Source organism: Aegilops tauschii, chromosome 4 (genome assembly GCF_002575655.3).
Source record: "Aegilops tauschii subsp. strangulata cultivar AL8/78 chromosome 4, Aet v6.0, whole genome shotgun sequence".
Classification (NCBI taxonomy): Eukaryota; Viridiplantae; Streptophyta; class Magnoliopsida; order Poales; family Poaceae; genus Aegilops; species Aegilops tauschii.
The window spans coordinates 180200965-180214514 of record NC_053038.3 but is presented as its reverse complement, the minus strand read 5'-3'; the positions used below and the strand labels follow the sequence as shown (position 1 = coordinate 180214514).

The 13550-nt window shown below is 47.2% G+C and overlaps 1 protein-coding gene across 1 annotated transcript; it reads left to right on the top strand.

The window, feature by feature from the left end:
* Positions 1–535: 535 nt before the first annotated feature.
* On the top strand, positions 536–1105 carry LOC109741056 (uncharacterized). Its single transcript, XM_020300128.1, has one exon. It carries the CDS (start codon positions 536–538, stop codon positions 1103–1105), a length of 570 nt encoding a protein of 189 aa, XP_020155717.1.
* Positions 1106–13550: the final 12445 nt, after the last annotated feature.

Sequence of the window (13550 nt, the reverse complement as noted above, 5' to 3'; positions counted from 1 at the left end):
TGCACCCGATCAATATATCGTGAGTTGCGCCAATCCTCTATATGGTATCAGCCTAACTAGGACCTCCTCCTGCGCGCCCCAACCCTAGCTTCCGCCGTGCGCGACGTAGCTCCAGCCGACGTTAATCTCGCTGCCGCCGTGCCCTTCCCTCGTGTGCCGCCACCCTGATCGCCGCTCCACCTCACGCCCCGGCTCCTAGCTTCGTTGCTCCCCTCCCTACCGCGCGCTGCAACCGCTAGCCGCGCTGCAACACCCTAGCCACGCCGCCTCCCATCTCCCCGCCGTGCCGCTACTCCCCTACAAACCCTAACCCTCATCCGGAGCATCTCTCCACCGCTGCAATGTCGCACTCCAGCCGCTCCCCCCGCAGCAACCCATTCACCTCATCCTCCAAGGTCGGCTCTCTTCTCGCGATGTCCCGATCTTCGATCGTGTTCCGATCAAGCTTTCGCACACAGAGGCCAACTTCTATGCATGGAAAACCTACTTTAACCTCCTCTTCCGTGGGTACAACCTTCGTGATCACATCGACGGCATGACTGACTTCCTCGCCATGCATTGCGATGAGGATTGGATGATGGTTGACGCCACCATCATCCGGTGGGTCTTCCTCACCGTGTCTAAGGACATCTTTCACACTGTTGTTCGCGACGGTGACGATGCCTACATGGTGTGGACGAAGATCATCGGCCTCTTCACCGACAATAAGCTCCAACGGATCGTCTTCTTGCAGCAGGAGTATTTTGGTTGTCACCAAAATGACTCCTCCATTGACGCCTACTGCATGCGCCTCAAGACCCTCTCTGACGAACTCAATGACGTCATCTTCAAGGTTGGGGACGAGCTCCTCCTCGCTACCCTCACAGCCGGCCTCAACGAAGATCTCGGTAATGCCCCGTCCAATCTTACTCTTATGGCTAACCCTACTTATGAACGGGCGGTGGCCTATCTACGTCTTGAGGAGCGTCGCCTGAAGAACCTGCGGGCTTGTCCGGCTCATGCCGCCTTCGCCGCTGGCTATTCCCACGGCGGGTCTACATTAGCACCTCCGCCGGGGGCCACGGCGCCCCGCTGCCTCCGCAGCCTCGCTCGCCGGTGCCTCTAGCACCAGCTGGTGCGGGTGGATACGGCGCCCCCTATGGCACCCTTCCACCTCAGCCTCCGGCGCCCGTCCCCCCGCCTCCACAACAGCAGCAGAACCAGGGCGACCGGCGCGGCCGTGGTGGTCACCGTGGCTGTGGTAACCACTACAACAACGGTGGTGGACAGCAGCGCGATGGTGGCCAGCAGCAGTAGCTTCCCTTGCCACCCTAGGGTACCGTCCACAATCCCTGGACCGGGGTTATACACGCCTATACAATGCGGGTCCCCCGCGCTCCACTCCCAGGTCTTCTCTGGCCTCGACCAGCGGTGCACTAGGCCTTCTACGCAGCCCCCCAGCTCGGCACTCCAACACCACCGCCTCCCCCCTACCCCGCACCGTTTGGCTATGGCGCGCCAAACCCTAGTGGGGGGTGACGGGGTACGTTCCCTGGCTACCCCACGCCGCCGGTCTCCCACGACCCGGCTCTGCTTTCGGCGCTGCAGTACACGCCTCAGCCCGGTTCCTACACCGGCGGTGGCGACTGGTTCATGGCCACCGGTGCATCATCTCATATGGCAGCCTACCCGGGTAACCTCTCCTCCGCGTCTCCCGTTCACACCTCCTCTCGTATCATCTTCGGTAACGGCGCTGGTCTTCCCATTACTCATGTTGGCTCTACTACTTTTGCTTCTACGTCTAGGCCATAGTCTCTTAATAATGTGCTCGTGTCTCCTCAACTTATTCAGAATTTAGTCTCTATTCATAATCTTTCTCGTGATAATTTCATAACTGTCGAATTTGACGAAGTTGGTTTCTCTATTAAGGACGCCCGCACCCGGATGGTTCTTCACCGATGTGACATTCCCGGCGACATGTACCCTGTCCAGCCTTCATCATCTTCACGTGCTGGACCTCTTGCTCTTTCCACCGGCATTGATCTTTGGCATGCCCGTCTAGGTCATCCTAGCTCCACCGCACTTCATCAAATAGTCAAGGATTTTTCTTTTTCATGTAATAAAGCGGATGCTCATTCTTGTCAAGCATGCCGCATGGGCAAACATGTTAGACTCCCGTTTAGTTCTTCTTCGACAGTTGCTTCTTATCCTTTTGAATTAATTCATAACGACGTGTGGACGTCACCTATCACGAGTAACTCTGGTTTTCTATACTATCTTGTTATTCTCGATGACTGCTCTCACTTTGTGTGGACCTTTGTGCTTCATCGGAAATCTGACGTTCCCGCCACTCTCCTCGCCTTTTATTCTTATGTGTCTAGACAATTCGGTCGCCCCATCCATGCTCTTCAAACTGACAATGGGAAGGAATTCGATAACGTCACCATCCGTACACTTCTCTCCACCCACGGCACGATCTTTCGGTTAACATGTCCATACACCTCCCAGCAAAATGGTTGGGCAGAACGCGTTCTTTGCACTCTTAATGACTATGTCCGCACTCTTTTGTTTCACGCCTACATGCCACCCCGGTTTTGGCCGGATGCCCTTGCCACCGCCACCCTCCTCGTTAACCTTCGTCTGTGTCATGTCCGTTGGAACTACACCCCGCATCATCTTCTCTTTGGTTCTCCTCCATCCTATGATGGTCTTCGCATCTTCGGATGCCTCTGTTATCCTATTGTCGCAGCCACCACTCCTCATAAACTTGCCCCTCGTTCCTTGCCTTTTGTCTTCCTCGGTTACCCGGCCAACACTAAAGCCTACCGATGTTATGATCCTGTGTCTCACCGTGTCATCACCTCTAGGCATGTTTATTTCGACGAGTGCTCTTTCCCTTTTGCACAGGAACAATTGGTGGTGCCACCTGCTGGAGAGGTTCATGCCTTGCCTGGCTCTACTCGCCAACGTGCTGCACTAGGACCTCTCCCTTTGGTTCCTGCACCATTGGCCTCGCCAGCTCCTTCGCTGGCTTCGTCCGGGTCTTCACCAGCCTCGCTGGGCTCGCCGGCCACGCCGGCCTCTTCACAGGGCTCGCCGGCCATGCCGGCCTCTTCGCCAGGCCTGCTGGTCACGCCGTCCACGACGGTCTCGCCGGCACACTCGCCGGGCTCTTCACCAGCTTTGTCGGGGCAGTCGCCCAGCCCGCCAGTGCCTGGCGCGCCCCCGGCCCCTGCTGCTTCTCAGGTTGCTGCACCACCACCCGCTGGTCCCACTACTCATGCACGCATGGGCGTTCATCGGCCGAGTCTCCGCTACTCCGCTGATGAGTATGCTTGTCCGGCCACTACGGTGCCCCTGTCGCCTCTTCCGACCTCTGCTCGTATGGCTCTTCGTGACCCACTTTGGTACGCAGCGATGAAGGAGGAATTTGAGGCTCTGCAGCGCAACGCGACATGGCAGCTTGTTCCCCGTCCCCGGCACGACAACATCATTACTGGGAAGTGGGTGTTCAAGTGCAAGTTTCATCCCGATGGCACACTCGACCGCTATAAAGCATGTTGGGTGGTCCGAGGTTTCCGACAGCGTGCTGGCGTTGACTTCACGGATACATTCGCACCGGCTGTCAAGCCCGAGACAATTCGCACTGTTCTTCAGCTTGCGGTGTCTCGTGCATGGCCGGTGCACCAGATGGACGTGTCCAACGCCTTCCTCCATGGTCATCTTGAGGAGCAGGTGTATTGCCAGTAGTCTACGGGATTCGTCGACGACACTCATCCGGAGCATGTTTGCCTGCTTTCTTGCTCCTTTTACGGGCTCAAGCAGGATCCCCGCGCCTGGTACCAGCGCATTGCAGCATTTCTTCATCAGCTCGGCTTCCGCTCCGCCCGCTCCGATGCTTCGCTGTTCATTTACCAACATGGGAATGCTACCACCTACCTACTACTCTATGTCGATGATATCATCATGACAGCTTTCTCTAGCATTCTTCTTCGATAGCTTACTGATCGTCTTCGCGCTGAGTTTGCCATTAAGGAGTTAGGTCCTCTGCACTATTTCCTCGGCATCAAGGTTGTTCGACGTGCGGATGGATTCTTTCTTCATCAGCGGAAGTATGCTCATGAGCTTCTTGATCACACTGGGATGCTTAATTGCAAACCCGCATCTACACCTGTGGTCACGAAGGCCAAGCTCTCTGCCACCAACGGCTCTCCTGCTCCGGATGCTTCGTTCTATCGGTCTATTGTGGGTGCCCTTCAGTATCTCACTCTGACACGACCGGAGCGCCAGTACGCTGTTTAGCAGGTCTTCTTACACATGCATGCTCCTCGTGATTCTCATTGGACTGCGGTCAAGCGAATCCTCTGTTACATCCGCGACACCTTGGATCTCGGGTTGTCTCTTCATGCCTCTCCGGCTCTGGACATCACTGCTTACTCGGATGCTGATTGGGCCGGCAGCCCTGACACGCAACGTTCCACTTCAGGATATTGAATTTACCTTGGACCGTCCTTGATCTCTTGGTCGTCTAAGCGGCAGCCCACTTTTTCTCGCTCCAGTGCTGAAGCCCAGTATCGAGCAGTGGCCAACGTTGTTGCAGAGTGCTCTTGGCTTCGTCAGCTTCTTCATGAGCTCTCTTGTCCTGTCGCCAAGGCCACGATTGTGTACTGCAACAATGTCTCCGCTGTTTACCTCTCCGCCAACCCAGTTCACCACCGCCACACCAAATATATTGAGCTTGATATTCATTTTGTTCGGGAACAGGTGGCTCTTGGACACATCTGGGTTCTCCATGTCCCTACTTCCCAACAGTTTGTGGACATCATGACCAAAGGGTTGCCTACGACGTCTTTCGAGTATTTTCGCTCCAGCCTCTGTGTCGGTCGTCCCGATGCTTCGACTGCGGGGGGGGGGGGGGGGGGGTTGAGATATGTATATTGCATGTATATTTCTTGTACCACAAGCCCTCCTCCTTCCTTGTATAGTTGAGGATGTGGCTACCTTTGTACCTATATATATACGTGCATATGCACCCGATCAATATATCGTGAGTTGCACCAATCCTCTATAGCTTCCTCCCCTGCTCCTCCTCTGTCCCGCACGGGATCACAGGAGCGGGAGGAAGGAGACGAGCTCCCGTGCCCCCTCCCCCTGCGCCTAGGTCCCGCCTAGAAGTGGCTCTAGCCACGGGTCCATGTGGATAAGTGGAGACGGGTTTCTCCCGGGTACGGTTTCCTCTTTCGAAAATGTATTTTCGATCTACTTCGGTTCGGAATACGCTTTCTCTTTCAGAAAACATATTTACCCTTATGCGCTTTCAGTTTTTCCTCCTAAGGACCCGTTGGTGAAGAAAATATTCACAGATTGGTTCCTCATCTTCTACACCTCATAACTTCGCGACCGTAACTCAAATTGAGGTGAAACCAACGCTCACTTCTTCGTCTCGTCGAGATCTTTCCGTCGGTAACATTTTCACTAGGTGGCCCCACAGTGAAAATGAACTTTTTTCCCTTGCCCCTAATCAGCCCCCTCCGTGAGAGAACTTTTCCGGTGATTCCTTCCGCGATCTTTCCGCACATCTTCCCGGAGCCTTCTTCATCCGTAGGCAAGCCACAACCACCATTTGGATGATAGCCATGCAGTAGCGTTGGTTTTCAACCTGAATCTTTAATAACTGTATGTTTGTTTTGTTTCTGCTGTCGTTATTTCGGTTATGCTTATGGATCGGTGGTTATTGTCATGCTATGTTTTCTTCCACTCTGTTATCATGCTCTACCTGCTAGTATTACTTACATATTTGCCATGCTTGGTAGTAGTACATGTTGGGTTGGTCATGTTCTTCGGTGCATGACTGTTGTAGGTTACCGAGTACCATTGATCTGCATTGTTCCTTTGATGTTAGTTAGTTAAGTGTTTACTCGGTAATGTTATTGATGTGTTATTGCATGGTATTTATTGTTGATGTTAGTTGTCATGTTATGCTATGAGTAGTGTTATACTTGTGATATTCATGCTCGTTTGCTCAGTTGGATATGATTCATTGTTGATATGGTTGATAGTTATGTTGTACCCTCATGCTTATGTCAATATCATAGTCATGCATTGTAATTGCATCATGTTATTTTATCATGGCTCAGCATATTGCATTCAAGTTTAACCAGATTAAATTGAACTTGAATAACTTTTGGCTGAGTCATGGTGCCACCATATCGAGCTGACCAGTGCAACCATGCTTGCCTTTATGGGAAGGTCCTAACTAGGTTTATTGTCATGCCTGTCACCGGTGCCTCCAATGAGGGAAGGTTATGGGCACGCGCTACCCTGATCAGGTAGGCGGATATAAGCCTTGTGTGCCCATTGTTGTTGTTATGGTACCTTGTCCCCATTTGGGACCGTTTATGTTTCGGCACAACGGTGGCCGTTGATGCCTTGGGTAGGCACGCGGTCACCCAGGACTGAACCCAAAGGGGTTGTTGGTCGGAGTGGCTGGGAGAGTGTCATGGCAGTAGGACGGTTTTGTCAGAACGCCGTTGGTCCAACTGAATGGGAGTGCAAGGCCATGGGTTCAGTGGTGTGGGCACAGTGTGCTAACCTCTGCAGAGTGTGTATTAAATCTATCGATAGCCGCGCCCGCGGATAAGGGCCCAGTTCGTAGTTGGTCACACTGTGGGTCAATAGTAATATTAATTACTTGGTTAATAACAACCCTCGTTCGATGATGAGAAAGAGATTGGTTGTGATCGTGAGATGATCACCGTCGTATCGAGGATACCGAGTTGATGGATATTTGTGGTTGTGATCGTGAGATGATCACCGTGGTATCGAGGATACCGAGTTGATGGATATTTGTGGTTGTGATCCTGAGATGGTCACCGTGGTATCGAGGATACCGAGGTGATGGATATTTGTGGTTGTGATCGTGATATGATCACCGTGGTATCGAGGATACCGAGTTGATGAATATTTGTGGTGTTATACGAGAGTCAAGGGTGAAGATCAAGCTCCTTGTGGTCATTTAATGATTAGTACGGTATTGTTAATACCAAGCTTGATTTTATCCTGAGATGATCGTGTGATGTCCGTGTTGGTTACGAGGTAACCCGAACAGAGTAAGTTGGTGCATGATAACGACATCATGTTGCATGATAGTGTCATCATGTTTATATGTTCATGCCATGCTCGTATTGTTCTAGTTGTATCATGTTGTTCTTGCCATGTTGTTCTGATAGTATCATGTTTATCCTTGTGAATCTGTAACTGGCATGTTGTTGTCTGTCTTGATTGCTTTGGTTGCTCTAAGCTTGCAAGTACATTCAATATATTGACCTGCCGTGTCATGCCAGTTTGCAGGTCATGCCGGATTTGATTGCTTGTTTGCCGTGGATTCCTTGTTTGCGAGCTCAGATAAACGTTCCAGCCAGAGTCCTGCGGAGCGGAGTTCATCACTGTCATCGTTGTTCCGCTGCTAGAGTTATTCCACTGCATCGTGTTGTTTTGCTGGTTGCATGGAGCAACAGTGGCAGGCGTAGTGTCGCATGCCGATGTAACCCTTGTATCCATATAGATTGTAATAAAGAGCTGATTTGTTCTATGCTAATCAATGTCGTATTCCAGAAGACTTCTCCTCGATCTCTGGGCTGGAATACGAGGCGTTCCGGTTTCTCTGAGCCGGGGTGCCACATTAAGGAAATGGAAGAAAAATAGGAAATGAAAAAGAGGGCGAATAAAACGGAAATTTTTTGTGAAGTGCGGGAGAGGAAAATGAGAGGCGAATGGCAAATAATGTAAATTGCGAGGAGATGAGATTTGTGATTAGGAACCTGGTATATGTTGAAGATCCTCCCTGGCAATGGCGACAGAAATTCCTTTTGATGTCTGCTAGGACTACGTCGGTATTTCCCCAAAGAGGAAGGGATGATGCAGCACAGCAGCGGTAGGTATTTCCCTCAGTGATGAAACCAAGGTTATCGAACCAGTAGGAGAACCAAGAAACACAACGTAAACAACACCAGCACACAAATAGCAAATAATCGCAACCCAACGTGTAAAAGGGGTTGTCAATCCCTTTCGGGTAGCGGCACCCAAGATAGGCAAACGGACCTTAGAGAGATGTAAATATTGATAGATCAAACGCCAAATAAAATAAATTGCAGCAAGGTATTTTTATATTTTTGGTTTAATAGATCTAAAAATAAAAGCAAAAGAAAAATAGATCGCGAAGGCAAATAATATGAGAAAGGGACCTGGGGGCCGTAGGTTTCACTAGTGGCGTCTCTCGAGAAAATAGCAAACGGTGGGTGAACAAATTACTGTTGGGAAATTGATAGAACTTCAAATAATCATGACGATATCCAGGCAATGATCGTTATGTAAGCATCACGTCCAACATTAGTAGACCGACTCCTGCCTGCATCTACTACTATTACTGCACACATCGACCGCTATCCACCATGCATCTAGTGTATTAAGTTCATGGGGAAACGGAGTAATGCAATAAGAACGATGACATGATGTAGACAAGATCTATTTATGTAGAAATAGAACCCATTGTTTTATCCTTAGTAGCAATGATACATACATGTCGGTTCCCCTTCCATCACTAGGATCAAGCACCGTAAGATCGAACCCACTACAAAGCACCTCTTCCCATTGCAAGATAAATTGATCAAGTTGGCCAAACAAAACCCAAATATTGGAAAATAAATACGAGGCTATAAGCAATCATGCGTACAAGAGATCAAAATAAGACTCAAATAACTTTCATGGATAAAAAGATATAACCGATCATAAACTCAAAGTTCATCAGATCCCAACAAACACACCGCAAAAAGAGTTACATCATATGGATCTTTAAGAGACCATTGTATTGAGAATCAAACGAGAGAGAGGAAGCCGTCTAGCTACTAACTGCGGACCCGAAGGTCTACAAAGAACTACTCACGCATCATCGGAGAGGCACAAATGGAAGTGGTGAACCCCTCCGTGATGGTGTGTAGATTGGATCTGGTGGTTCTGGACTCTGCGGCGGCTGGAATTGATTTTCACCGACTCCCCTAGGGTTTCTGGAATATTGGGGCATTTATAGAGCAAAGAGTCCGTTCAGGGGGCACCCGAGGTGGGCACAACCCACCAGGGCGTGCTTGGGCCTCCCGGTGCGCCCTGGTGGGTTGTGCTCCCCTCGGAGCACCCCCTCCCAAGCGCTTCTTCGGCCCACTGGATGTCTTCTGGTAAAAAAATCTCCAAAAAGTTCCGCTGCGTTTGGACTCCGTTTGGTATTGATTTCCTGCGATGTAAAAAACATGCAGAAAACAGCAACTGGCACTTGGCACTATGTCAATAGGTTAGTACCAAAAATGATATAGAAAGACTATAAATGATTATAAAACATCCAATAATGATAATATAACAGCATGGAACAATCAAAAAGTATAGGTACGTTCGAGACGTATCTGCATCCCCAAGCTTAACTCATGCTCGTCCTCGAGTAGGGAAGTGATAAAAACAGAATTTTTATGTGGAATGCTGCCTAACATGTCATATCCTATTCTTTTATTTATAGCATGGATATTTGGACTTTTATATGATTCAAAGCAATAGTCTAGTTTTAACATGATGACTTAAATACTCAAGCATATCAACAAGCAACCATCTCTTTGAAAATATCAATCCTAAAATAAGTTATCCCTAGCCCATCATGCTCAACCATTTATCCATTCATGAAACACACTCGCATATTAGCTACACACAATACTCAAGTATGATCATAGTGCCTCTTAGTTGGTGCATTTATAAGAGAATATGGAGACTCAAATTAAAAATAAAAATTGCATAAAGTAAAAGGAAGGCCCTTCGCGGAGGGAAGTAGGGTTTTATAGAGGTGCCAGAGCTCAAAGATAAAAACTTAGAGACAAAAACATTTTGGGAGGTGTGCCTTTCCCACCAACGAAAACGACTTAGAGTTCCCAACACTTTCCGTGGTAAATACATCATAGGCGGTTGCCAAACAGAAAATAAAGTTTATTCCTTTTTCCACCATAATTCCACTTTCCATGGCTCGCCGAATCCACGGTTGCCTTCCATACCGACACTTTCCAAGGAATTTATTATTTGACAACATAAAGTAAATTCATTTTTCATTTCAGGACCGGGCATCCCTAATATCTTTGCCTTACTCTCATGCAATGACAAGTGAATAACCACTCATCGTGAGAATAACATATGTAGCATGGAAAATATTAGCCACCCGTCGCCGCCTCGCGAGCGGTACGAACACACAAAAAAGAATTTTATTTTGAAAATTAGAGATGGCACATACAAATTTGCTTAGAACGGCTAAAGAATGCCGCATATAGGTAGACATAGTAGACTCATCTGGCAAAATTGGTTTAATGGTTTTTGGATGCACAAGTAGTGGTCATACTTAGTGCAAAATGAAGGCTAGCAAAAGATTGAGAGGCGACCAACCAAGAAATGAATAATCTCATAAGCGAGCATTAAGAATAGTTAACACCGAATAATGCACCACAAGTAGGATGTAATTTCATTGCATGATTATTGACTTTCGTGCTTGCATAGGGAATCACAAACCTTTACACCAATATTCTTACTAAAGCATAATTACTCATCAACATGACTCACATATCACATCGTCATATCTCAAAACTATTATAAGGAATCGAGTTTATTTTGTCCAATGACCTTCATGAAAGTTTTTATTATACCCATCTTGGAAATCTATCACTTTGGAACTAATTTTCATGTGTTTCTTTTGATAAGCTCAAACAAATATAAGTGAAGATCATGAGCATAATTTTTTCTTTCTCTCGAAATAATTTAAGTGAAGCAAGAGAGAATTTCTTGAAAATTTTACTAAATCTAAAATAAATCCAAGTGAAGCAAGAGAGCATTTCTTCAAAAATACTAAAGCACACCGTGCTCAAAAAGATATAAGTGAAGCACTGGGGTAAATCCATAGCTCAAAAAATTGAAGTGAAGCATAGAGAGCTATTTTAACAAGTCATGGCATAATTTTTGCCCTCTCAAATAGGTGTGTCCAGCAAGGATTAAAGACTTAAAAAGCAAAACAAAACAATAAAAGACTCATATCATACAAGACACTCCAAGCAAAACTCATAGTATGTGATGAATAAAAATATAGCTTTGAGTAAAATACTGATGGTCGTTAGAAGAAAGAGGGGATGCCACTCGGGGGCATCCCCAAGCTTAGTTGCTTGATTCTCTTTGGATAAGAACTTGGGGTGCCATGGGAATCCCCAAGCTTAGGCTCTTCTTACTCCTTATTCCTTCATCCATCGTAAGATAACCCAAAACTTGAAAACTTTAATCACACAAAACTTAACACAACCTTCGTGAGATCCGTTAGTATAAGAAAGAAAATCACTACTATAAGTACTATATCAAACCAATTCATATTATATTCTTGCATTAAATCTACTGTATTTCAACTTTCCTATGGCAAAAACTCATCAAAGAAGAGCATAGAATCATCAAAACAAGCACACAACGCAAAGAAAACAGAATCTATCAAAAAAGGAACAGTCTATAGCAATCTGGATATTTCGAATACTTCTGTAACTCCAAAAATTCTAAAAAAATTAGGACGACGTGAGCAAATTGGATATTAATATTCTGCAAAAATAATTGGTATTTTAGCACGCTCTGGTAAAAAATTAGAATAGTTTTCGTCAGCGCAAAAGTTTCTGTTTTTCAGCAAGATCAAACAACTATCACCCAAGGAGATCGTAAAGGCTTTGCTTGGCACAAACACTCAACAACAGAAAGCAAAAAAGCAAATTAAAATTTATTCATTGGGTTGCATCCCAACAAGCGCTTTCGTTTTACGCCCCTAGCTAGGCATAAAGCAAGGATCTAAGTTTTGTCATCTTCCCTTTTTTGAAAGCAATGAGAAATTTTCTTATCAATGATGCACGTGCAGCGATGTAGCGAGCTGGGGAAGTGGAACTAGGGCAGTTTTGAAGGAAGATATACATGAAGGTCGTCGGGATGTGGATAGGTGGACGGCAGGAGGCTGGATCCGCCCACACTAGGGCAATGACGAAGGGATCGGAGGACCACCCGCACCGGCGATCGGCCAGAGATAACAGTGCGGCTGGCAGTGGGTCTCCTCCCTCGCTGTCGATGATGGCCTAAACGCTGCCCCTCCTACCATTCACCGGCGGAGGGGGATACGTTCGGATCTGTAACCAGTGGTGAGGATAGAAAGACAGTGTTTTTTGAAGGGAGGAAGACTGTGTTACCACCGCTGTATTGTTTAGATCTGGTGAGGATGAGAGTGTGTGAATAGAGCAACCCTAGCAAGCAAGCGCGGAGGCTCTGGCCTATATATACGTAGTGGGGTATTTTTCCTTTTTCAATCCATCAAAACAATGGTTTAAAATTGTGTACGTGCCAAGTCGCCGTTTTTTTGAGTTGTTGATTGTTTTTTGAGATAGCTACCCGCTTATTCCAAGTGGTGTTACGGTGTGCCAGGTCGCACTTTGTATCGTTCATGTCTGGTACAAGACCCTCCATTAAATGAACAACCACCCCCTCATAAAATTTGTGAACAAGCCCACGGCTAAATTTATCGGAAACGTGGGCTGCCCCAACATGCATTATTATTTATATTTTCTATGTGGGAGTATCCTCAAAACAAAATGTGAGAGTACAATATTTATTGGGCCCCTTTGTAATTGGTGCTAAATTTTGACCACAGATTTAACTGAGAAAATGTTAGTGCATGTTAACAAAAATTATATCGTTTTAGTTGTATTTGAACATAGTTTTCAATGATGTAATTTTTTGTGACATGCATGAACATTTGGTTAGATAAATTTATAGTCAAAATTTGGCAAGGTGCGTTAAATCAACACATGCAAGTATCAAAAGGAGAGTCACGGCATGCATGCATGCATTGTAATTAACGAATCAGTAAACGCAAATTATTAAAATATATCAAGTGCAGTGCTTTGATGTGTCGCGTCAACTCGTACAACAACGAGATGTTTGATTACTACAACGCCATCTCCCTCACGGACTGAGCTCCGGTGCCTTAACTGCACCTACCTTTGGCTGCATGACAGGTGGGCCACCCAACTGATGTGCCCACCTGTCATACACGCAAAGGCAAGAGTAGTAAGTCAATGAAGCTGCGTCTCGCCCTCGCCCTCGCCCATGAGCGTGGTGGCTTGCATGACTAGGAGAAGCTTTCGCTACACGCTCTCCCTCCCGCACGCGGTGGACATGCAGCAGTTCATTCGGTTTCAGATGGCCAGAAGCATACTGTAGTACTCCTCCACTGCAGTAGTACTCCATCATTGTTCGACTTCCCAGAGAGGCGCAGAGCCAAGCGCAGCTGGACGCTCGTCTGGCAGTTTCATGTGTGGAGTCGTCTAGGATAGCGTGTACCATGCTTGTAAGCTTAAAATCGTTGGGGTCGGCTCCATGATTTTTTTTGATTAAAATAATCTTCTAGCCCTACCTCTCATCCTGGTGATTGTAGTTTGCATGCTCATCTGGTCAAGACAGGAATATATATTTTAATTTGTGGT

What these genes read in the sequence shown, in the direction of transcription:
- LOC109741056 (XM_020300128.1), top strand. Translation starts at nt 536, where the DNA reads ATGACTGACTTCCTCGCCATGCATTGCGATGAGGATTGGATGATGGTT.